This window comes from Sarcophilus harrisii, chromosome 1, assembly GCF_902635505.1.
Source record: "Sarcophilus harrisii chromosome 1, mSarHar1.11, whole genome shotgun sequence".
NCBI classification, from domain to species: domain Eukaryota; kingdom Metazoa; phylum Chordata; class Mammalia; order Dasyuromorphia; family Dasyuridae; genus Sarcophilus; species Sarcophilus harrisii.
The window spans coordinates 682,518,271-682,544,089 of NC_045426.1; the positions used below are offsets into that span (position 1 = coordinate 682,518,271).

At 37.9% G+C, this 25,819-nt stretch overlaps 1 protein-coding gene across 1 annotated transcript in view; it reads right to left on the reverse strand.

The window, feature by feature from the left end:
• Positions 1–25,819, reverse strand: part of TMEM132B (transmembrane protein 132B) — a 640,218-nt gene that overhangs the window by 18,553 nt on the left and 595,846 nt on the right. Inside the window, exon 6 of the mRNA XM_031948416.1 lies at positions 5,488–5,693. Coding sequence (XP_031804276.1) covers positions 5,488–5,693 — 206 coding nt within the window. The remainder of the gene's footprint in view (positions 1–5,487; positions 5,694–25,819) is intronic.

Sequence of the window (25,819 nt, forward strand, 5' to 3'; positions counted from 1 at the left end):
GAAGACTACCAGATGGCTCAAACTGGATGTCATCTAAAATGCAACATATTCAAAGCTGAACTCCAAATTCTTTCCTATTACTAACTTCTCTATTGCTGTTGAGGACACTAACATCCCTCCAGTCCATTGGATTTACAACCTGGATGTCAATGTCTCGATATCTCATGCTTTCTATGTAGTCTATAACCAAGTCCTGTCTACTTTTGTAGACCTCTCTCTTGGGTGTCCTCTTCTATCACTATCACAACCTGGTGCAGGCCCTATCATCTCATATCTGGTCTATTGCAATAGTCTGCTGGAGCAGAGGGTGGGGGGAGATCTGCCTTCCTCAGATATCTCCCTACTCCATCTATCCACCTTTCAGTTCTCCAATCCACTGTACTAAAGCATAGTTCCATCTACGTCACCATATGACTCAATAAACTCCAGCAGCTTTCTATTACCTCCAGGATCAATTATAAAATCTTCTATTTAGCTTTAAAAGATCTTCACAACTTTGCCCCTTCCTATCGTTCCAGTTCCAGTCTTTGTATACCCTGTTCCCCCATATCATATACTTTGTGACTCAGAAATGCCGGTTTCTATGTTGTTCCTCAAATCAGAAACTCCATGTCCCAATTCTGGGCACTTTTTCTTACTTTTTATTATCTCCGGAATGAACTTCCTCCTCATCTCTCTTTCCTGGCTTCTCTGGCTTCCTTCAAAGCCCAGCTAAAATCTCCTTCTCTAAGAAACACGATTAAGTTCCTGTTATGTGCCAAGCACTGAGATAAGTGTTAAAGATTAAAAAAGAAAGAAACAAAAACAATGCCTGCCTTAAGAGAGCACACAATCTAATGGGACAGTAAACAAGGATAACAGTTTTGAATGTATAAATTATACAGGAAGAAAAAACTAAGGAAATCTCAAATGAAAGGCAAGGTACCTATATGTTTATATGGCTTTTGTCAATTCTGACATAACTCCGTCTTCAGAACCTAGAGATGCTAACTTTTATCTAATTGATTTCATATCACTCCCCCTCATTTATCCTATACACCTACTAAAATGGCCCATTTCATGTTTCTTACACATGATATCGCATATCCCACCTCCATGCATTTGCACTAGCTATAACCTCCAAACCCAGAATGCTTTCTTGCTTTACCTCTGCCTCTTGGAATCCCAGACTTCATTCTAGATTTAGATCAAATGCAACTTTTTCTATAAAACTATTTCTGATCACTTCTCTCCCGTGATGTTGGAAGTGCTCCTCTCTCCCGAGAGTATTTTCAGATAGATAGGTAGATCAATATATCTATAGACAGATACATCTTTATCTATGTCTGTCTATATCTATCTCTCAATAAATCGATATAGATAGCTATAGATATATCTATAGCTATCTATCTTTATGTCTATGTCTATGTCTATCTGTATTTCTCAATAGATATACTCAGGTAACAACTTTGATTCCAGCAGAGTGGAAGTTCCCTAAGATAGTCTATTGTGTTTTGGTCTTTATTGCACTAGCAACTAGCACCTTGCCCAGGATAACAAATCATAGCTCAGAAAGACTTCAATAGGCTTCTAGCCCAACAAACTCACCTTATGGATCATTCATGTTAGATTTTGAACTGGATGGAATCTCAAGAGACCATTCAGTCCAATCTCTCTCCTTTTTCAAATGATTATATTGAGGCCCAGGAAAGCTGTCTCTGCCCAAGAACAGGCAGAGAGTAAATGTCAGAGCTGGGGTTTGAACTCATATCCTCTGGCTCCAAAGTCCACTATCTTTCCATGATACCTAACTGGCAAATAGTAAAATCATTACTGTTTATGTAATATGACTGTTTAATTGAATTGCAATGAATACAATTATATACAGTCAATAGAAAATATTAGTTCTTTACGACAACCTGGTTGTTCATATTCCATTCTCAGAGGACCATGACAACAGGGAGTTGATACCATGATGTGCAACTGAATTGGATTGCAGTGAGAGAGCGTTGTGTGAGGTCACTAGTCTCACTCTCCTCCAGAGGCATCTAGATCCAGGAGCTAGATATAGAGCAGCATAATTAAAGATGGCCCTGGATGCAGTGGGAGAATTAAGCCTTTTTAAACTAAGCTTTTTAACATGTTAGTTTAACAGAGGCAACACCCATTCAATGATGCCCAATTTTTTATTAAGGCTAGGTATAAAATGAGGTGACCACCCAGTCATAAATAAATATCCTTTCTTGGAAAACTCATGACTCTAAATACCACCAAGCTTATAGATTTTCTCTGCCTGAAAAGAGATGGCTTCTTTTTAGACCAGGGTGGAGCTGGGAAGCAGCACACAATGCAGTAGGAAAGAGTACTTTCCCACGTTCTCTGTAATCATGCCCCATTAAAGTTCTTCCTATTTCTAGTGTGAATGTCAAGATTCCTGGGTTGTGTTAATCTAATGTAATTTTCAAAAGCTTTCCCCTTCCAGGAGGAAATGTCTCCTCTCTGCTCCAGATGAGAAGATTTCCTTAGGTGTGTTATTAATACACCACTCTGTGATCTCAGAATGCTGAATAATTCAAGATTTGTTTAGCAGGGAGAGCATATCATCCCCTAATTTATGTTTTATCTTATCTTTGCTCCCGTCTTCGTTCTCCAAAACTCCACCCCCCTCAACTTCTGAAATTGCTTGCTGGTCACACATGCTGACATATTCTCTCTACAGCTGCTGGAGAGGGACAGCCTTGTATTTTTGTTCAGCTGCCCAGGTTTTCTTTTGGCTTTAATCTACTAAACCCTGGAGAAAAAAAATGAGTGCTATGGATTTCCCCAGAGCCTAGCATGGACAGAGACAGATTATACTATAGTATCACTGATGAAATGTATTAAAGAATAAAGGATGCTATCAGAAATACAGGGTCAAAAAAATTTTAAGGGTCAGTCAGGTAATGAGAGCAAAGGTTATTATCCAAGGGTCAGCCCAATTCCTCACCACAACATCAGGAAGGCTGAAGGAAGTGACCTAGTATTTGTTGTGTTTTAAGAGAGCTATTGACATTACTCCAAGGGGTTATGGGAATAAAATATTGCTAGCTTGAACGACTATGAGAACTCCCTTTCTTGAGGCACACTTTGCTCCTGATCAGTTTACTGAAACCATATCCTTTTCATCAATATATTATGCATTTCCAAATGTTCCAATCACATTTTCATCAATGTCATAATAATTATTTTATGCAGTTATGAATTGTCATTTAATAAATGTTTATTGACTGACATCCTCCAACTCTGTGTTGTTGTTTTATTGTTTTGCAGTGATGTTTGACTCTATGATCTATTTGGGATTTTCTTGGCAGAAATACTAGAGTGTTTTTCCATCTCCTTCTCCAGTTTGTTTTACCAGTGAGAAAAATGAGGCCAAGTTAAATGACTTTCCCAGGGTCACACAGCTAGTAAGTGTCTGAGGTTGGATTTAAAATCAAACCTTCCTCACTCCTAGCTCAGTGCTCTGTCATGGCACTACTTTCCTATTCCTTCCAATTCTGTGTTAAATAAATTTTCCTGTGCTGTCTCATTTTCTTTTGTTTTCTTTTGAAACCAGAGTAAAATTGTTCAAATTATTAATTGCCTAAATGTAAGTTCCTTGAGAGAGGGATCGTTTTATTCATTGTACTTATATCAACGGTGACTCACACAATACTAAGCATATAGTAGCTATTTAACAAATACTAGTTGCTCAACATATGTGTTCACTTCGTATTATTCAGCTCAAATGAAACACTCCATTATTGTGTCCTCAACCTTGTTCTTCTCAAACTCTTGGTGTGTTGATTTGCAAGAAGCAAATACAAAATTTTCAACATGAGCATTTATAATCTCAGAGATCAGCAACACTACAAATCAAGGCTTGATTTATTACTTTATCAACTGCTTAGATTTGAGAGTTATGGAAAAAATATTTAAAAATGAAAATTAAACTTTAAAGTGTGTCATAGGCACTTTTCTAGAGAGTTGATTGTTAAACATTTACTAGCATAGTCCTACTTATAGCTATAAGAACAAAGGCTCATACTTTTCACAGAGAATTAAGTAAATTTTTCAAACAATAGCTTGGTTGGGATGTGAATGATTGTAGAGAGCACTCATCACAATGAAATCTCAGACACATGAAAGAATAAGAATTTCTCTAATTGATTTCAGCATTAGGTTTGTTCATATTACTCCACTGTTCAAGAAATTTCAATAGCTTCCCACTGTTGACAGAATAAAATACAAATCTGTCATTTAAGGATTTGTATAATCTACCTCTAGCCTCCATTTCCAAGCCTTGTTTCCTATTATTCCTCTTCATGACCTCTATATACCTAGGCTACCAGTTATTCCCTGAACTCATCCATCTCTAAACATTTATAAAGATCATTATTCATGCCTGAAATGAACTCCTTCCTCTTTGCCTTTGAGAATTCTCCTATTTCTTCAAGACCCAGCCCAAGTGCCATTTCTTCAGGAAATCTTCCTTAATCCCAAACTGAAGCCTTTTCCCCTTCCTCAAAATTTCCCAGAGCATTTAAGAGGGATCTACCTTTTGTTCCCTGCCCATTTCACACCCTTAATGTATTATACTTCTCTGTGTAAATATTATTTCCCTTGGGGTTGAATGGAGGGGTCTTGAGGGTAGAAGCCCTCCTATTTATTAATTTATTTTGTTATTAATTTATTAATATTATTATATTTATTAAATTTTGCATAGGATCTTACCCAATGTAAATATTTAATAAATATTTGTGGAACTGAATGAACGAGCTAAGGCATCTGTCCCCTGAATACCATTACTGACAAACAATGGCACTGTATAATACAATTCTGTTCAAAGCACAAACATGTATTGTCATGACTGGGCAAGTCACCTAATTTATTTGGATCTCAGTTTTTTTACTCTGCAAAGTGGAGGACTTTAACTAGATGAACCTCTACCTTCTAATTCTAAATCTATGATCATATAATCTTTTCTCATATGTGAGAGGAAGGGCAGATATAATTATCCATCTACTTTAAACAAATAGAAAAACTGAGGTAAAGAGCTGCTCAAGGTCACAAATTATATGGTGAGCAGGACTAGGTTATCTCCCTTCTGGGCTAAACGTTCTTTTTTGTGTAGGCCTGGATCCAAAAGACTTTATATTCAGAGCAAAGTAACAACAACAACGATGATGATAATGAATTAGCATCTTCAAGATTTGTGAAGAACTGTACGATATCTCTATTTTATTCTCACAACAACCCTTTTGGAGATAAGTGCTATCATCACTCTCATTTTATAGATCAACAAACTGAGACAGACAGAGATGAAGTAACTTGCCTACGGTCACACAACTACTAAGTGTATAAGGCCAGTTTTGTACTCAGATTTCCTTAAGTTTAGAAACAGTGCTCTGTCCATGGTGCCATCTTAGATTTCATAGCAACTCTCCCTCCAACAGCTCTTCTTGGTCATCCCAATTCCTCCTCTCCTACCTTTTGTTGGGAGCAACAGGGATTCTCCATCCTTTGATCTGGCTCAGCTCTGTGTCTGAGATCTCAATCTGCAAAGGTAGCCTTGGGACCCAGACAGTCACTTCAAGCTGAGTAGTGAAATGTTGGTATGTGAAGTTCACAATGGTGTCCACTTTACTCTTCATCTCCTTTCCATTCACAAAGATGGAGTCACAGCTATCAGAGACCTGTGGGGGAGGAGAAATCTTGAGATGCATTATGGGTGGCATAACAAAGCAGAACAGGGATGGGGGAGGCGGGTAGTTGTTCAGGTTCATGCCAGAGAGCCAATCCTCATTTATTAGCCTCCAAGACAACACTAATAATATGAACTGTACACACAGTAATTTGTGTGTTCTAATTAGTAGCAAACAGTGATAAATGGACCCAAGGGAAACAATTCTGCGTTGCTCAATCCAGATGAAGAAAACTACAAAAATAATTAAACGGAGTTATGAAATCACTTCTGGGTTTCTAGAACCTCTTTCCTCCCCCTCCCCAACTTCTTTCCACCACTAAATGTCAGATGTATTCAACCTCACATGAATCAAACTTCAGGTACATCAATTTCTGTGCCTATGACAATTTTTTTTAAAAAATGCATAAAAGATGGCCATATGTTACAAACAAATTACTTTGTTCTCAGCCACAAACAGGATGGAGGGGGGAGAATGGAAATAGGGGAACCGACCCAGGAACTGTGGAAGTTTGTGATAAATTAGAATCTTTGGAAAGAAAGTATTTGGACGATAAATACCAAGCTTGGGCATAATTATTTTCAGACATTTAAATTGCAATCTAAAAGCACACAAGTGAGGAAATAACTCTTCTGTTAGGGCCACCAGCTTTAGCTTCAGGGAACAATGCGGAAAGAATGGGGGGATTTGAAACCAAAGAAACTGGATTTGAATTCTGCATCTGCCAATGCCAGGACAATATCTGTGTGATGTCAGAGGAATCATTTCATTTGGAGGGCTGGGGGGCTGTTTCCCTTTAGCTCTAATTCCATGAGACTATGATTTTTGTTAAAGAGTGTTCCCCAAGACAACAAATGGGATGGTGAATGGACCACAATCCAGCCCACAGGTCTCCATTTCCCCCATAATAATAACATAGAAGCCATTGTTAAAGGCTTTACTAAAATCTAAGTAAATTTTATGTATAATATTGCTTTGAATTATCAGTGATCTCTATCGCAAAAGGCAGCATGATTCATTCTGAAGGAAGACCCCCAAGCCAGCTCTTGATGAGTCTCCCATATGTCCCTTTGATCATCCTCACTGATTTTTCCGGCCAGAAGCTACCGTCATCTTCTGAATTCTTCTAGCAATTTATTATTACTAATCTCTCAAGCTTTCTTACTCTTTTTTGTAGTTTTTAAGATTTGAAAATTTTCATTTAAAATAATGGTTCACACTGACAATAATGTTTTAACATTTGCCAAGAACTTTACATTTGGACCTCATTTGAATCTGACAGCAACCCTAGAAGGTAGGTGCTATTATTACCTCCATTTGGCACATGAAAAAAACTAAAGCTATGTAATAATATAGCATCATCACCATCATCAATTATCACCAACATTTACGTAGCACTAAAAGTTTTCTAAACACTTTATAAATATCTTATTTGATCCTTACCACAATCTTGGGAGTTGATTGCTATTATTATTCCCATTTTGCACATGAAAAACCTGAGACTAAGAGGAATTATGAGATATACCACCCTCATCACCACTACTACCACCACCACTACCACCGTCACCATCACTATTACTATTACTACTACTACTACTACTACTACTACTATTACTACTACTATTAGTATCACCACCAAAACCAGCAGCAACAGCAGCAATATTATTACTGTAACTACTACTATTTTACTACCACCACCACTAGCATTACTACTACTAATACCACCACTACCACTACTTCTACTACTTTTACTACTGCTGCTACTATTACTATTACTACTACTACCATCACTACTACCACCAACATTATTACTAGTATTACTACTATTAATAATTTTTATTATTGTTGTAACATCCAGAATTTATATAGAGCTTTTTCTTTTTTACAAAGGGCTTTACATATCTTATTTCATGAAATCCTCACAACAACAACTTATTTCTAGAAGGTAATAGCTATTATCCTCCTTTTATAGCTGAGGAAACTGAGGCTAAAGAAAGTTAAATGACTTTTCAAGGAGTCATATAAATAAAGAAGGGTCTGAGGCTAGGTTAAAATCAGGCCTTCTTGTTCCCACCTCCAGAACTAAGAGAATTCCTTTTATAGCATTGCTAACAAGTGTTCCTAGCAGAGTGTACAAGCATATAGTTTGTACTTAATAAATGCTTATTGATTGGTAGCTTTCAAATCCCCAATGAGAGATCTGGGCAGCTAGGTGGAGCAAGCAGACAAATCTTCCTGAGTTCAAATCCATCCTTAGACCCTTACTAGCTGTGGGACACCGGAGGAGTCATTTCACTCAGTTCACCTCCATTTCCTCATCTGTAAAATGAGCCAGAGAAGGAAACAGCATTCTAGTATCTCTAGTGTCTCTAGTATCTCTGCCAGAAAGTCCACAAAGAGGCCATGAGTCAGATTCAGCTGAAATGATTCCTCAACAACAATCGGTTACTACCACTTTCTAAAGCAACTCATTCCATTTTAAGACCACTTCAATGGCTAGAAAAAATTTCCTTGCATCAAAGAAAAACCATGTACATATTTTATTTCTGCACATACCTCAGTTCTCTGATTAGACACTAAGCTGTATGTAGGCAGGGAATATATTTATTTTGTGTCCTTTGGTACCTGAAGCATATGGCTTTGGACACAGACAAAACTCCATAAACACACATTGGAATTAATTTTGTATCATGTTTAGCTGGGAAATGAATTATAGAATATCCTCTTTAATGGATTTATCAATTTTCCTTTGCCCAGGGGAACATTTAAATGAGTTTGCTGTGTTCCCAGAGCTATACCCACTGACTATAAGAGAAGTGCCGGAAATATACTGGTAAAGCAGAGAAAATTAGAAATGGAATTAAACATTGACAAAACATAAAACATAACCCAAGGATAGCTATTTGAGCACTATATATTTATAAAGAAATAAATACAAATTATTACATGAATATCAGTGGGATAGAGGACATCTCTAAAAACAACAAAACAAATTTTCCTTAACTCCAAAAAATAGGAGTTTCTTAAGGAACTCATTTTGACCATGGCAGTTCCAAAAGATGGACCATCCCTAGCAAGTCTCCCTACCTAAGATTTCAGCTAACTTCTCTTCTCTACCCATAGGAGGAGAATACAAGCAAAATTCATGTCCCTCCTGGTTTATCCTGGGTCCTCTACTCTCACTGAGTATAAAGAGAACAGGATAACTGGTAGCAAAGCCATCTGTAGTAGGAAGACAACTCAACACAGACAAAATTGACTCATCATCTCACTTCTTTCCTCAAATTTCAATTTTTTCCCCAATATCCCTTTTTCTGCTGATGATACCACTGGTCATGTAGGTTCAAAACTCTGAAGTCGTCTTTGAATACTCACTCCAAAGAATAGAAGAATCTGGATGTTAGTCAATGACTATTGTGCTAAGCTCAGATACAAAGAATGGCAAATGGTAGTCCCTGCGCTCAAGGAGCTTCTAGTCTAATGAGGAAGACAGAATGCAGCTTATTCATATAAACAAGATAAATTGAAAATAATCAATAGAGGGATGGTGCTAGAATTAAAGAAGACCATGCTAAGCTAATTTTAGGTATCAAAAAGTACAAAGACAAAACCAACCTCTTTCTCTCTTTTCAGTTAAATAACTTCTGAGGTCCTTTCCAATTATAATAAGCATCATTTTGTGAAATAGGTATATTTAGAACGAAAAAGAAAATACTTAAAGGCTATGTGTTAGTTACCTTCAAGTATCTGAAGAGATGTCTCGTATACAATGCTGAGGTAGGTATTATTATTATGCCCATTTTACAATTGATGAGACTGAAGCAAATAGAGATTTAAGTGACTTGCCCAAGATCACATAGTATCTGGGGATGATTTTTAATTCAGTTCTTCCTGATCAGATTTGACTCCATGCACTGTGCCACCAAGCTGCTTCTAAAAAGGATTAGACTTATGAGCAGAATTGGGAACAATAGGCTGAAGATTAAAAGATGAAGATTTAGGTGTGGAAATTTTCTAATAATTACAAGTCTTATAATTGTATATCCCACTGCCTATGGGAACAAGGTGGGAATGAGTTCTCTCTCCCTAAAACATATTGAAACAAAGTCCAGATGACCACTGGGGAATGCCATAGAGAAGCTCTTTATTCAGGTAAGGGACAGACTAGATGGTCTTCAATGAGCCTTCCAACACTAAGATTCTGTGATTCTATGAAATGGGTTTGTTCAACCTGGGGAAGAGAAGATTCAGAAGAAGAGGATTTAAGACATGAGACTTGCCTTCCACTTTCAGAATGCCTGTTATGAAAAGATTATCTTTTTTCTTCTTGACCTCAATGACCAAACACAGGAGCAATGAGAGGAAATTTCAAAGAGGCAAATAGAGGCATGAAGAAGGGAAAGTTTCCTAGCAAATGAGAGTCGTTTCAATAAGGGCTGTCCAAGGCAGCCCATTAAATTGTATGACTCTCTGACCTTACAAATTCTAAGCAGGAGCTGCCCTCCCAGATCATGATCAGCCAGTGGAAATTAACCATGATTTCCCAGGAGAAAATGTACCGGTATTAACAGGCACACATGAGGGCAAAAAATAATATCGTCCTCACAACCAGCTTTCATATCAGCAGTTCACCAGGGATGGAAGGAAAGACAAAGGAAAAAATAATTAACGGGAAGCTTGAAGCCGACCCCGAGTCCTCCGTGCCACCAATAGCACAAATGAGGAGGAATATTTTAAAAACCTTTGTCATCCCCACTTCACAATGTATCATAGAATGTCTTTAGGAATCTTGGGGTACATTAATCAAGGCCTTTCATTAATAGCAAGAACAGCTGAAATGATATATTACAACAGGCCTATCTCTGGAATCCACAGAAACCAATCTCAGCAGCCTGAGGCAGAATGGTAAAGACAGAGAGTTTTTCTTCAAAACTTTTCCCTTTTCTCTGGTTCCAAGAAGTAAAAGAGAAGAAAGAGAACATTTTAAGCAGAGAAGGCAGCCTGTATGAAAGAAGGGCGGTCATGAATAGGGAACAGAGAAGAGGAAAACCAAATTCCTCCTTCACCTGAGCAGGTCACAGGATCATTGATTTGATTTCGAATTGAAAGGGACCTCAGGGGATAGTTAGTCCATCCCCTTCTTTTTATACAGATAAGGAAACAGAGATTTGGAGAGGTTAAGTGACTTACCCCAAAATCATACCAGTCGTAAGGATCTCAGGGAGAATCAGAATTCAGGTCCTCTGCCTCCAGAAGCAGTGTTCTTTCTACCATTCTGTGTGTCATCGTATGAAAGACTATGATGTTTAAGATTTCATATCAAGTTGCCATATTGTCCAGTTTTGTTCAACTGTGTTTCTTTGTTATAAAGGTAGATGGGGAGGGCAATGTCAAGTTGATTTCACCTACTATAAAACTCATCATGATATACACTGCTATTAGGCAATTCTATTCAATTCTATTTTCTATCTTATTTCCCACAGTTTTTGCCCCAAATCAAGGTGAAAAGTGATAAACTATCCTCTTAGGTCTCAAAGATTATAGTGTAGGATGGAAACAGAATTCTTTTCTCAGTTTTCAGAAGTTCTCACTGTCATCACCCATTCCATCTACAAAGATGCTAAATGATGAGGCAGCTAGGTGGCACAGTAGATAGAGCACCAGTCCTGAAGGCATGAGGACCCGAGTTCAAATCTGACCTCAGACACTTAACACTTCCTAACTGTGTGACCCTGGGCAAGTCATTTAACCCTAATTGCCTCAGGAAAAAAAAGAGAAAGCTGTCAAATGACTTAAGCTGGGTCACACCGCCAGGACCCAAAGCCACATCTACTTAGCTCTGGGATTGGTTCTCTAGACACTTCCTTATTGCAAATACCTCTTCCTCCAAGAATCCTTTCCAAAAATTTCTTTCTTTCCATGTGTCTGATCTTTCACAGGACATACTTTACCTTTCTCTTATGTTCTTACTCACATACTATTTTCTATTACATTTATTGCATATGCAGCATATCCCAGGATATCACCACAAGGGGAAAGATCATGTTTTGCCTAAATTTTGCTAGCACACACAGTAGAAACTTCTTAAAACACTTGTATGTAGTTTGTTATAACTGAGGAATTGTGGACTGGAATGATTCCTAAATGCTATAATTCTGTGAGGCTATGTGACCCCTATTAAAGCCCTTTGCTCATAGGTAATCACAGTGTGAAGATGACCTTGGGGTTCCAATGCCAGGGAAGGCAAGCTTTGAAAGGTCTTTTCAACCTGAAAAGTTTCCAAATAAATGTTCAGAAATGTACTACAAAATAAGTGCTCTTTCTAATGTCCCAAATTACCTTTCTAAGCCCAGATTCTGACTCTTCTTCCAGAGTTTGTTCTCTCTGTCTCTCTTGTTCTTTCTGTCTCTTTCTCTCTGTATGGCTCTGTCTCTCTATCTCTTCCTCCCTCCTTCTCTTTGTTTCTCTGTCTCTGTCATTGTCTGTCTCTTTGTCTCTCCCCCTCTTCTCTCTCTCTCTCTCTCTCTCTCTCTCTCTCTCTCTCTCTCTCATATACACTTCTCTCCTTTCCTCCTCCCCTCCCTCCCTTCTTCTCTCTTGCTCTCTCACTCTCACTCTCTAACTCTTTCTTACTCTGTCCATCTGTCTGTTTTTGTCTGTTTCTGCCTCTTTCATTCTCCCTCTCCCTCTCCCCATCTTTCTTCCTCTTTTTCTCTCTCTTCCTCAATCTCCCTCCTCTTTTTCTCCTTCTTCCATAAGTATACAAATAGATGTAACAAATGTATGTATAGTGTAGATAAATAGATAGATGTATGTATGTATATATAAATATATATATATATATATATATTTCATTTCCCCTTGCATATCAATGTAAGGGATTGGTTTTAGCATTGCCAGATAGCAGAGGAGTGGTGACAAGCAGAGAAAGTCAGCATTCCAGGGAAATCTGGGATGCTTGAAATACTCAACTTCCAGACCAGTGCTTTAGGACAAAAGCAAACCCAATCCTCTCCCACATAATCCTCTCATTGGGGCTCTCCTCTGCACCAGGTTTCCACTAGATATCTTCAGACTTTCCTGTGGGATTTTTCCAAATGTTATGGGGTCATTTTGACTGCCCTTTACACAAAGTAAACCAAAAGGCGGCGGCTGGTCAGGCTGTTCAATGGCTGACACGCTTAGTAATCTCAGACCTTTACTAGGAAAGCAAGAGGCAAGATTAAGGGTGAAACCTGGCCCTGGGCTTCTCCAAGTACCCTGTAATGCAGGTAGAGCTAGAGTTTCAACTCTGCCTTGGCAAAAAAGAGAGATTTGATGGAGATCAGGAAAAGTTCAAGATGTGCTGTAGGCAATGGCAAAAAAAAGCTTTCAGATGATTTTCCCTTCACCTTTTTTATGGCTATGAATACTCAGGCCCCAGATCAAGAGGCCACAGGGAGCAGCCTCAAAGTTCTTCTTTCTTCCAAGGGGCAGGAGCCCCTCAGGAGCCTTTATTCCTATTTAATTGCAGCTCCAATGTAAGCCCACAGCTTCTCTGGCTAAAGGTCTCAAGAACTTGCTGGAGACACCCTTTCATTGGCCCCATACTCTGACTCTCTAAGCTTCCTGTTAAACTAGAAGACTGTAAAAGATCTATAATCTCATTCTATCAGGGTGCGTGTTCCCTCCACCAAAACAAATCACAACCCCACCAAACTTTAATAGATCATTTCAGAAGTTGTTGAGATAAAGATTAAAAAAAGGTCACATCTATCTTCTTGGAAGGAGTATATCCATATTTAGTTGGGCTGATTTTAAGAAGACATTCCTATTCTACATCCTTGGAACTATACTTGGGCCAGCCTGAACTCGTCTTCCTCTCCTTTCCTAATCCTTGAATAGAAAAATCTTCCTGAAGAGAATTTCCAATAGAATGGAAGCTCAAGGACTGAATTCAGGTCTTTTTATAGCTTGTATCTGATTATGTCCTCTGACACATGCTGGTTGTATGGCTCTGGGCAAGTCACTTTACTCTTAGACTTTCAAGATCAAAGGCAATTCTTTAAGATTAAATTGTGGAAATAATGTGGGATTACATTAGAAGAAGGAATTACTTCATCTGAGAGATTTTTAATACCAGTGAAATAACAGTCCAGTGGTGATCCCTTTCCTTATCCCAAGATCCTTGTCATAATAGGTACATAATAAATACATGTTAAATTGTTTTTCAATTGATAGGTCCTACCAAAAGTTCTACTTTATTAATTGGAGTCCAAGAACACAGTCTTACTTCAGTGTCCCTTCTTGACAAAAGCTTTCCTAGCCTCAGTTTCTTCCTCTGCAAAATGAGGAGATCTTAAGCATTTATATGTCATGATTCCCTTTGGCTGTCAATCTGGTGAAACCTTTATATCGCTTTTCAGAATAATATTTTTAAATGCACAAAATAAAGGACATAGGTTCGCAAAAAAAAAACTTCAATAATTAGGAAATATTAACAACAAAACAAGTTCATAGAACCCAGGTTAAGGCCTCCTGGGCTAATTAATGGTCTGTACAGGCCCTTCTAGCCCTGAATGTATATGTCTTAAGAGGCATCAGAACTGAATATTGCTGGAGGATACGTGGGATAGTGAATTCAAATTTATTATCAGCAGCTAGAATATGGATTTAGAATAAAAGAATTCAAAAGACTTTTCATTCTAAAAGAATTATTCTGGGCACCTTAGTACTACTACTATCTAACTCCAGCCCCTCAAATGTATTTAATTATTCCCAATCAATTGCAGAATGAAGCTTGTCTCAGATGCAAGGCCCTTATAATTCTGTGATTGATCTCACTTAATAAACTTATCTCCTCTCCTAATTTCAGTGTACCAAGGAGATTCTAAATAAAAATGGGGTTTCTCAAACATGGTACATACATTCCTACTCACTTGTCTTGGTTCCTACCACCACCCTGTTGTGTAATCTCTGACTGGCTAGAACTTAGACTGCCTTCTCCATACAATCCAAGGAAACCACTCCTTCCTCTGGACTCTTATAGTTTTTTTGTTTTGTTTTAGGTTTTTTTTTGCTGAGGTATTTGGGGTTAAGTGACTTGCCCAGGGTCACACAGCTAGGAAGTGTTAAGTGTCTGAGGTAAGATTTGAACTCAGGTCCTTCTGACTTCAGGACTGGTGATCTATCCACTAAGCCACCTAGCTGCCCTACATGATCTCAGAATTTCCAAGCTGAAAAGAACCTTAGAGACTAGCAAATCTAACTCATACCTGAATGTGGATGTTCTTTGCAACATCTTTCTAAAATGATCAATAAACCTAGATTTCAAGGCTTCCAGAGAGAGGGAACAGAAGAAAAAGGACTAACTGGGTGTAAATCCTGTCTCAGATGCTTATCACCATGTGACTTTGGGACAATCAACAAGCATTTATTAAGCAATTGAGAACTAGTCTAGAGAAAGAAATGGCAAAACCACTCCTATATCTTTGCCAAGAAAACCCCAAATGAGGTCATGAAGAGTCAGACATGACTGAAAGAACTCAATGACAGACGAGAATAAAACATTAAAAAAATGAGAATGGTAGGAAGGGAGCAAATAGTGAAAGGCTTTAAATATCAAACAGAATTTTATATGAGAAGCTGGAAGCAATAGGGAAATCACTGAGGCCTCCCCTATAAAAAGAAGGGAGCTGGAATGGGCAGTCTCCAAGACCCCTTTGAACCTAATCTAGTTCCATGATCTCATGACACGTAAGATCATGCCCATCTCTGAAATCCAACATCCTCCAAATTCATTGGTATTCAGAGTCAGAATCACAGAATGTCAGAATCAGAAGGGCCTCAGAGGCCATCCAGTCCTTCAATCAGACAGAATTAACCACTTTGATATTTACATTAAATATAATTGAGTTGTAATTAACCTTTCATGACTTCAGAACAGGTGGTTGTTGCCAATTTCCACAAACAAGCCCTTTTTAAATGACACTAAGAATATATTTTGAGTAACATGACATCAACATACATATGCCCTCAGAATGGAAAAATCAGTGACTCAATCAATCTTCCATATATTCAGTACACATCAGGTGGGAAGAGAAAATTTCCCAACCATCCAAAATAAAATGACAACTTGGATGGAGGTGGGATCTCCCTCAATCAGCCTTCCTGAGAGTACAAATCAGGTGGAAGGGTCAGGGAGAAACTCCCCAACCATCCAAAATACAATGGCTACTTAGGGATACAGTGGGATCACCCTCACTAGAAGTATTCCAGTGAAAGCTGGATGCCCAGTTTTCATGGCTGCTATAGAGGGGATTGCTGATAAGCTGTTAATTAGTCTAGTTGGCCTCTAAGGTTCTTCCCAATTCTTATATTTTGTGAGTCCATAGTTATTTAATATGGAATTAACCCTGTATTACTAGTAAGCCTGAAAATGCCATGCAAGCACCATCTTTTGTAGGGGAAGATTGTATTTTTATGGCCAAATTAACACATTGTCAGCCACATTAGAGTTAGGGATAGGGACTAGGTCTGTGTTTCATTAGTATAGGGAATTTCTAAGTGGTGTGGGGGGTGAAGGGGAGATTCTCTCTCCCAAAGCAGGCTGACACCTTTTCTGCATTTTAATAACCAAACACATGAAGAGATCTGCATTTGACCAGGATCACATAGCTAGCAAATGTCCAAGGCAGAACTGGAGTTGAATCCAAGTTTTCCTGGCTTGGAGGATTTCTTTATTCACTAAGCCATAAGATTCACATATTCACATATGCCTTTCATTCAGTTATATTACTCAGAAATAATAAGAGCAATGAGAAACCCTTAGAAAGAGAGAGATCTCAGGCTTGCTTACCAAATAAAAGGCAACAAGTAAGTCTCTTAAAACTTCTTTTGATTTGTACTGTTCCTCCAGAATTTGAATGGTAGCACTCATGCTGTTTTCCCATAATGAAGTGCTTGATACTTGCTCAGGTCTCAGAAATGCCTCCTTAGGTCTATCTTCTCCATTATATACTATATAAGATCAAATTGAGAGGGCATTTCTTTGAGATGATGAAATCTCTCAGCCAATCAGAAGGCTTGTCTGTATTTTTGGCATCATGCAGGAGTTTCCTTATCATAGTTCTGCCTCTTGATTCCTGAGAGTATGATAGTATTTTTCCTGAAAGGAGACCTGGGATCACTCTGTCCTTGGAGTAGTAGCCCATCTCCTGCCTTCCATTTCCAGTTATAATTTGATCAACCTGCCCCACCCATGACCCCAATAATTATGAATCTAGGATCTAGAATGATATTAAACTGAATTACTGACCCTGAAACAGAACTAAACAGTACATACTAATAAAAGAGCTACAGGTTATTGGTCAACATCAGCTTTGAATAGCTATTACTAAATCTCTCTTTACTTTACAACCTTAACTACACACTAATTACCTGCTCTATCTTAAGTGGTCATAAAAAAAAAAAGCAGAATTTGTCATAAGATCACAGATAAGACCTGGAGGGGATCTCTGAAGTCTTTTATCCCAATTCTCTCATTTTACAGATGAAAAAACTTAATTCTAGGGAGGTTAAGCATCTTGCCAAGGTCAAATAGGTAGTAAGCATCTGAGAGTGGATTTGAATATAGAGCCTCTGATTTCAGATTCCTGATTCTTCAGATTTCTGATTCCTAAAAAATACAAAGAGTACTGATTTGGACTCAGGTCACCTACGTCCAAGTTTAGATTCCATTTTTTATTACTTGTGTGTCACTGGGCAAGCCATTGCTCTCTAGGCCTCAGTTTTCCCATCTCTAAAGTGAGGGGTGGATGGACTTTGATGACCTCTGAATTCCTTTCTAGCTACAAAACCAAAGTGTCAAAAAGATGATCTATAACACTCCCCGGTTTGGCCTTAACCAGATTAAAATATAATTGGAAAATATTTAACAAGGTAAATAAAAATACAGTAGAACATAGATGGTGTTAATAGATGGTTTTCTAAGTCAATATGTGGCCCTCATGTACAATTTAGTAGGCTCTGTTTCTGAGTTTGACAGAACTTGTCTCAAAGTCTATTTAGCTGCTTTCAATACTTTTTAATTAGAACTGAAGCATTGATTGAGTTGTCAATTGATTGTACAGGTAAATATTCCACAAGCCGCCATTTAATTTAATTCACTAAATGGTTTGGTTTTTAAAAAGACATTTGTATTCTCTGGCTATAAGAAATTAGAGGCTTATAAATGCACAAAGAATCAATTGATTCACATCAACAAACATTTAGTAAGCTCCTACAATCTGTTGAACACTGTTCAAGGTGCTGGAGATACATCAAAAGTCAAACAGTGCCTGTTCTCAAAGTGTTATGTGAATGTTAGCTATTTTAATTGTTATTGCTACTGGTGTTTTTATGTTGTTCAGTCATATCCCACTTTTTGTGAGCCCATTCGAGATTTTCTTGGCAAAGATATTGGAGTGGTTTGCCAATTTTTTCTCCAACTCATTTTACAGATGAGAGAACTGAGGCAAACAGGATCAAGTCACTTGCCCATAGTTATAAATATCTGAAGCCATATTTGAACTCAGGTCTTCCTGACTCCAGGTCCAGTATTCTATTCATTTTTAATTGTTTTACTTGTCTTGGGTTGTGTATGATGGTGTATAAGTATGATTGTGTGTATGTGTATGATTTTCCGTTGTGTATGATTGTATATTTGTATGTGTATGATTAGCCCCATTTAGAATTTTCTTGGTAGACATAATGAAGTTGTTTGTCATTTTCTTCTCATTTTACAGATATGAAAACTGAGGCAAACAGGGTTAAGTGGCTTGCCTCGGGTTATATGTATGTATCTAAGGCCATATTTGAACTCAAGTCTTCCTGACTCCAGGTCCAGTATTCTATTAATTTTTAAATTTTTTCACTTGTTTTTTGGTTGCATATAATTCTTCATGACTCCATTTGGAGTTTTCTTGGTAGACATATTGGGGTCATTTGTCATTTTCTCATTTTACAGATATGAAAACTGAGGCAAACAGTGTTAAAGGATTTGTCTACTGTCACACAGGAACTATCTGAAATCAGATTTGAATTCAGGCCTTCCTGAATCCAGTGCCAGTGCTCTGTCAATTATAAATATGTTGCCTGTCAAAAATTATCATATAGAAATATACAAAATAGTGACAAGATGTTTTTTTGGAGGAGAGTACTGTCAGTTGACAGGGATAGGAAGGGCTTTTCACATAGGTGAAAAGGATGCTTTTTACATAGTGTTTTGTTTTGTTTTACAAAATTCTTCAAGCTTTCACAAGGTGGCATTTGAGCTGATGCTTAAAATAAAATACAGAATATGAGAGGTAGCGGGAGAAAGTACAGTTTAGGTATAGGACACAGCAAAAAAGTGAACAGATGGAGCTCCACAGATGAAGAATAGTAGAGAGGTCAGTTTCTCTGGTGCATGAAGGGGAGAAATGTCTAAAAAATAAGGAAAGTTCAATAGAGACCTGTGTGAAGGATTTGAAACATCAGAGAAAAAACTGGTTTCTGCCAATAAGTTCAGAGAGGAAATCCTCTGAAGAAGAGTTTGTCCTTGTGTTCAAAGGAGTTGGGAAATGATGGTAAAACAGCAAAGTAAACCACTTAATGGGAAGACACTTAATTTGTCCTGCTTTTGCTTCTTCTGTCTCCAACCATCTCCCTGAGAACATTCTCCCACCCAAAAAAGAACCTGTAACAGTCATTTCAAAATCAGACGTTTTCTGGGCAAGTACGAATCGTGGCATTACTTTAACCTTTGCGATATTCTGTAAAGCAGCCCACTTTTCCCATCCTCTCCCAGGCTGTTGTGATTTTTAAAAAGAAGGAGAGAAATGACCATCCAAGCAAATTACAGCCCGCCGTAAAGGTCACACTCACACAGCGTGTAGCTGTCTCTTCGAGCATGTTGGAGGGATTTAAAACCTCATTATTGTGTCTGGGATTGTAAAGAGAACAATCGGAACAGGATTTTAACGAGAGCGGCAAGTCGAATGGATGACCATTTCCTAGTTATCTTTAAAAAACTGATGCTGGGGATGCTTTCTTGGTGCCGAACCCAATTGCTTTCCCTTTGGCGGAGATCAGAGCTGAGCATGGGCAGCCCCTTTGGAAAACACCTGGCCTTTTTCAGGAGATCTCCATTTGGGTAATTGATGAGAGAGGTCCAACAGGTACATTGCTCTGGGCCAGAACAGGTCCTGGAAAAGAAGGTCCATACAATCATAATGCTGGGACTAGAAGGGGCCTCAAAGGCCTCTGCGTCCAACCCTATCATTTTACAGAAGTGGAAGTGAAGCCCCCGTGGATGTTAAGTACTTAGTCTAAGGTCACTCGGGTAGAAAGAGACAAAGCCAGAATTCACTCATTTGACTCAAATTCACCTCACCAGCCCAATCTCTAAGCTGCACATGATATTGTATGTTTTTGGAGAATAAGGACTTGTCTTTTACCTTTCTTTGTACCCCTAGGGATTAGCACAGTGCCTGGCACATAGTAGGGATTAATACATGCTTGTTGACTAACTGTGCTATATACAGTGACATAGAAGAAAATTAATGAAGTGTATTAATAATGAGAAATTGAAATATAGATCATTGAAATTCAATTTTTTTCTGCTCTGTGGTTCATCTCTTTTACTAGGAGGCAGTGTGGTTCAATGTAGAATAGATTTTGAATTTGATTTTGAATCAGAAGAATTGGATTTGAATTCTGGCCTTTCCAGTTCATACATGTATGATTTTTGGCAATCAATCCCTCAATTAACCAACAAATATTTATCAAGCATCTACTGTGTGCTAGACACTGAGGATATAGATAAAAATCAGATAGTCCCTGTCCTCAGGGAGCTTCTATTCTATATATAAGTCATTTTATCTCTCTGGGCTTCAATTTCCTCATCTGTGAAATGAACAAGTGGAAGCAAATGATTTCCAGGCTTCCTTTGAAATCTATGATATATTTTTTTGGTTTTTCTCTTTGCTACTATAATCTGTGACCCAGAGCCTCTGAGAGGTTAGAGTTCACATCTAGAGGTTATCAAAAAAAAAGGTAATTTTCTATCTTTTTTTCCATGACTTTCACCCAAGAAATATATTCTAAGGATATCTCCAAAATAAAGCTTAAGGGTAGTTCCTGACTAGGTTTCTCAAAATGTGTTTCCTCAACTCCCACACAGGTACTCAATATACAATATGGGTGTCAAGGTATGAGCTAATCTCTATTCTACCCACCCCAGAACACGCAAAAGATTCACAGGAAGCCCAGAACAAAATCAGAAACATAGAGTTCTCAAATAGTCCATTAGACACGATAAGCATTACTCAGAAAGTCAACACACTTTGCAGAGCTGCTGAACAATTGCCTTGCCTTCATCAGACCTGCATCATAATTTGAACCAATAACAAGGGTCACATTTCTTCCTGTCCCATTCCTCTATGCATGGCTTTAGTCTTCAGGTTCAGAAAGGTACTTTTGACTATGCTTTTCCTTCTCTGAGAATATGATATCTCCTCCTTCTAGGAGACTGGTGTCCAAATGAATGGACTCAAGAAGTCCCAATATCTTGGACATTCTCTGACTTGAGATCATTGGCATATGAATTCCCAAGACTTAGGTGGTCCCCATTAACGGGGGACTATGTATAAATACAAGGTTACCTACCATATTCCTCTGAAGAACTCTATCAAAGCCCCACATATCAGTATATCTTGGGCATGGGAATTCCATTCTTAGAAACAGTAGTCTCTGACCTACACTCAGAAAAAGAAACAAAAAGGTTGAAGGCAGCTAATAATGTAGGTCCAAGAACTCTGATCCCCTGAGCTAGCTTTCCACATGCTCAGTCAATGAATTAATATACATTTGTTGAGTGCTTATTGTGTACCAGGCACTGTACTAAGTGCTACAAGGGATAGAAAAATAAGAAAAATACAATCCCTGGCCTCAAAGAGCTCACAGCCCTTTTCTCTTCCCTTTCCCTTTCCCCTTCCCCCCCCCTCTGTTTCTCTTTTCATTTCTCTGTCTCTCTGTGTTTCTGTCTCTGTCTTTGTCTCTGTCTGTCTCTGTCTCTTTGTCTCTCTTCCTGTGTCTGTGTTTCTTTCTCTCTCTCTCTCTCTCTCTCTCTCTCTCTCTCTCTCTCTCTCTCTCTCCTCCCCCCAACTTTTTGTCATATATCATGACTGCAGGAAGAATGGTTTGGGGGAATCAGGGAACATTTTATATGAACAAAAAATTCAAGCTTACAAAATTGTCATTCATGTCAGGTATATTTCTTGAGGTTGCATATATTCACATTGACTCGCCAGCACCTCAAATTCAACACAATAATAAGTGAACTCATCCCCTTTTCTCTGAAAGCTACATTTCCTTAGTTGCCTATTTCTGCTCAGAGTATCATCATTCTCCAGATCATCCAGGGAAACTTGACAACTCAGAGTCATCTATGACCTTTTCCCTTTCTCATCCCATCCCCATATCCAATTTGTGGCCAAGCCCTGCCAATTCTATTTATTTAAAACACGTTATCCTGTGTTTTTCTTTCCATGTTAATCTACCACCTTAGTTCATCACTCATCTCCTTTCACCTTGACTATTTTTTAAAATCCCTAATTTCTGCCTACAGTCTTTCCCCTCTATAACCTATTCTCTACTCAATTGCCAAAATAAATGCCCTAATGTTCAAGCTTGACCATATCACTGGTCCAACCTGAAATTCTTCAGTGGCTCCCTATTGTCTCCACGATAAAAATGTCAACTTTCAAGTCTCATCACAATCTAAATTGAACTTCCCTTTCTAGGCTTACTTCACATCACTCCCTTTACTGCTCTTCAGAAGCTCTATCTTCCTGCCTCAATAGGCTATTAGTGGCTTCCTAATTTCAACAGACTACTTCCTACTTCTGCACAAGTTGCCTCCTTAGCTAGGCAGCTAGGTAGCATCAAAGACCAAACACTCGACTTGGAGTTAGAAAACCCATTTCAACTCAGATACATAATAGCTATGTGACCTTGAATGTGCACTCTCACAGAATCAGTTTTTTCATCTGTAAAATGAGGGAATTGGAAATGATAGCCTCTAAGGTCCTTTCCAGCTCAGAATCAATGATCCTATGATTCATATCTGGTTTTCCCTTCCTTTTCATTTCTTCTTCCCAGAATCCTCTTTTTTTCAAGGTTCACTTCAAGTACCACCTTCTCCTTGAAGCCTTCCTGGATTTCCAAAAATGAAAATATTTCCTCTCTCCTCAAATTCTCTGAAAATACTCTCTCTAGATCTGGTGGTTCATAAACAACCTAAGATGTCTGTACATTTGGATAGGAAAAAATTATACTTTTATCTCAATATGATTTGTTGATTTCCTTTGCCATTCCTTTAAGTATTTTGTTTTATGCATTAAGGAAGATCAGCCTGAGGAGGAGTCCTTAGGTTTCATCAACCTGCCTAAGGGGTCCAGGGGTCAGAAAACAAAAAAGGTAAAGAATCCTGGGTTCTGGATTTTTCCTTCTGCTCACATTGTGAGCATTATCATATCATAAGTCCCTGTGCAAATCTTGTAACTGCATACATCTCCCCTATACCACACCTCCTACCCCTGCCCCATAACATTTCCATCCTGGGAGGGTAAGGACTGAATTTGTTGGTGTATTTTTTTCATTCATCTTTGTAATCCCAGAATCCAGGACAGTGGTACATGAATATAAAAGAATCATCTATGGATTATTGAGATTATGAACGACCACCATTTCTATTGCAAACACATAGAAGTCATTGACATGCCCATGGTTCCATAAACAGCCAGGGGTATTGGGAAAAGAGCTTGACTTGGAGCTGGGGAACTATGGATTCAGATATTAGCTCAAACATTAGGAGTTTCTATATAACTATTAATTTAACCATTGTGACCCTCAACTTTTTCATCTATAAAATGGATATAATATTATTGCCTATCTCACTAGAATATTCTGAGAATTAAATGATAAGTTAGAGTTTTAGGAGTACAGGGTACCTTGAACCTGAGAAAGGGGCTACCTCTGGGAACAAAACCTGCAATCTGTGTGTGCTAAATTGGGGAATTAGTCCCATAAGATGGTTTCTCAGAAACAAATATGCATTGCAAAACTCCAGACCTATATAAAAGTGAGTTATTATTATTTTACTATGTTGTTTCTGAATCATATAATATGTTCTTAATAAATAGTGAGTTGGCTCATGTGCCCAGCAAGATGGTGGATTCATTACTATCAACAAACCTATTCAACCCTTCAAGCTTCAGCCCTCCACACACACAGTAATTATAGTTAAATTCACAGGAGAAGATGTCATAGCTCCAAATAATGTAAAATCTGTATGAATTAGCACCAGAGAATTCCACTCCTGCAGCCCTGATTGGTGTGAACTCTCTGGAGCAAGAAATCCAGTGGTATCTCCCCCTGCCCCTCTGCTTCTTTTTATATTTTGTCTTCTTCCATTAGATTGTTTGCCTTTTCCGCTCAATTATTTGTTTTAAAGGTATTGGGTTTTTCTGTTATGTTTCTGTTTGAAAGAATGCAGAGAACAAAGAGAGTTATTATATGTAGTACCAGTACATGTGATTACATCAGGTCTTCAGGGTCATTTCTTTCCCTTGAGGTTACTCAGGGTAGGGATTCACAGAGATGATCAGTATATTTCTCAACTTGTGGCAGCTGATAGTTTTTCAGCCCAACCTTAGAGGTTGATTTTCTTAGCAACAAAAAAGAAAAAGCCAGAACAGAAGTGATGGGGAGTACAGACAAAAACTGAAAAAAAATTTAAAGATGTCAAGAGAGGAAAAAATAAAATAAAACTCGATAAAATCCTAGTCCACAAGAAGATAAATGGGCAGAGAAGAACTAAAAAGAATAACAGAAATAAGAAGTACAACTTCAAAGAAAATGCAATACTCTCTTAGAAATTAATATAATTTGAAGAAGAGTATACCAATAGTACCTAATGAGAGTCCTACAAATTTTCCAGAAAGCATGGGATAATAAGAAATTCTACAATGTTCCAAGAAATATAAAATTCGCAAATGAATAAGTTGGCAGTGAATTAGAATACAGAAATAAAAGTTACCAATGTAGGATTAAGAAAAATAATTAGAAGAATCTTTATTACATACTCTCTAAAGAAGTAAAAGAGAAAATAAGAAACTGGGAGAGGGCATTTAAATGCAGGGAAATTGCAATAAAAGAAGCAACGAGTAACAACAGTAAAAGAATACATAAATTTTATACAAACTAAAGTGACTGATTCTAAAGTCATAACCTAGAGATCATAGGTCTCCCAGAATATAAATCAAAAAACCTAAATCCCATAATTCAGAAAACAATACAAGAAAACTGCCTAGAACTTCTGAACACAGACTGTTGTCTGTATATTCATTCAGAGATTTCAGAGATATCCATAACAAAAATAAACTTAAGACTTCGAGCTTGAAGACATAGTTATTAAATTTAATAATTTACTTTGTAATAAGTTTTTATCGATTCATTTTGTTTTCTATGCTACCAGAGTTTCCCTCAGGATCCTTCAGGAGAAAGACCTTCAAATATGAAGGGAATAAAATTCAAATCAGACAAGATTATCCTGCAATTAAAAGAAATTGCAGAAGGTAATGGAAAAAGGTACTGCAAAAAAACAAAGATCAATTTACAGTTCAGCATTCTATACCTTATAAAGCTGAAACAAATTATCAATATAAAAAAGATGTATATTCAACAAAAACAGGAGTATTTAAGGCAAATTTATGGGGGGAACATTATGAGAGCAGAATATTTGACATGAAACTATCTTAAACCACAGAAATATAAGAAAGGTAAATAGGAAAGAAGAAAGGAAGAAAGGAAGGAAGGAAGGAAGGAAGGAAGGAAGGAAGGAAGGAAGGAAGGAAGGAAGGAAGGAAGGAAGGAAGGAAGGAAGGAAGGAAGGAAAAATAAAGGTAAAGGTAAAGGAAGGAAAAGGAAAGGTAAATAGATACTTAAGAACAGGAAGGGAGGAAGGGAGGAGGAGAGGGAGGGAGGGGGAGGGAGGAAGGGAGGAAGAGAGGAAAGAAGGAAGGAAGGAAAGGAGAAAAGAAGGCAGGGAGGAGGGG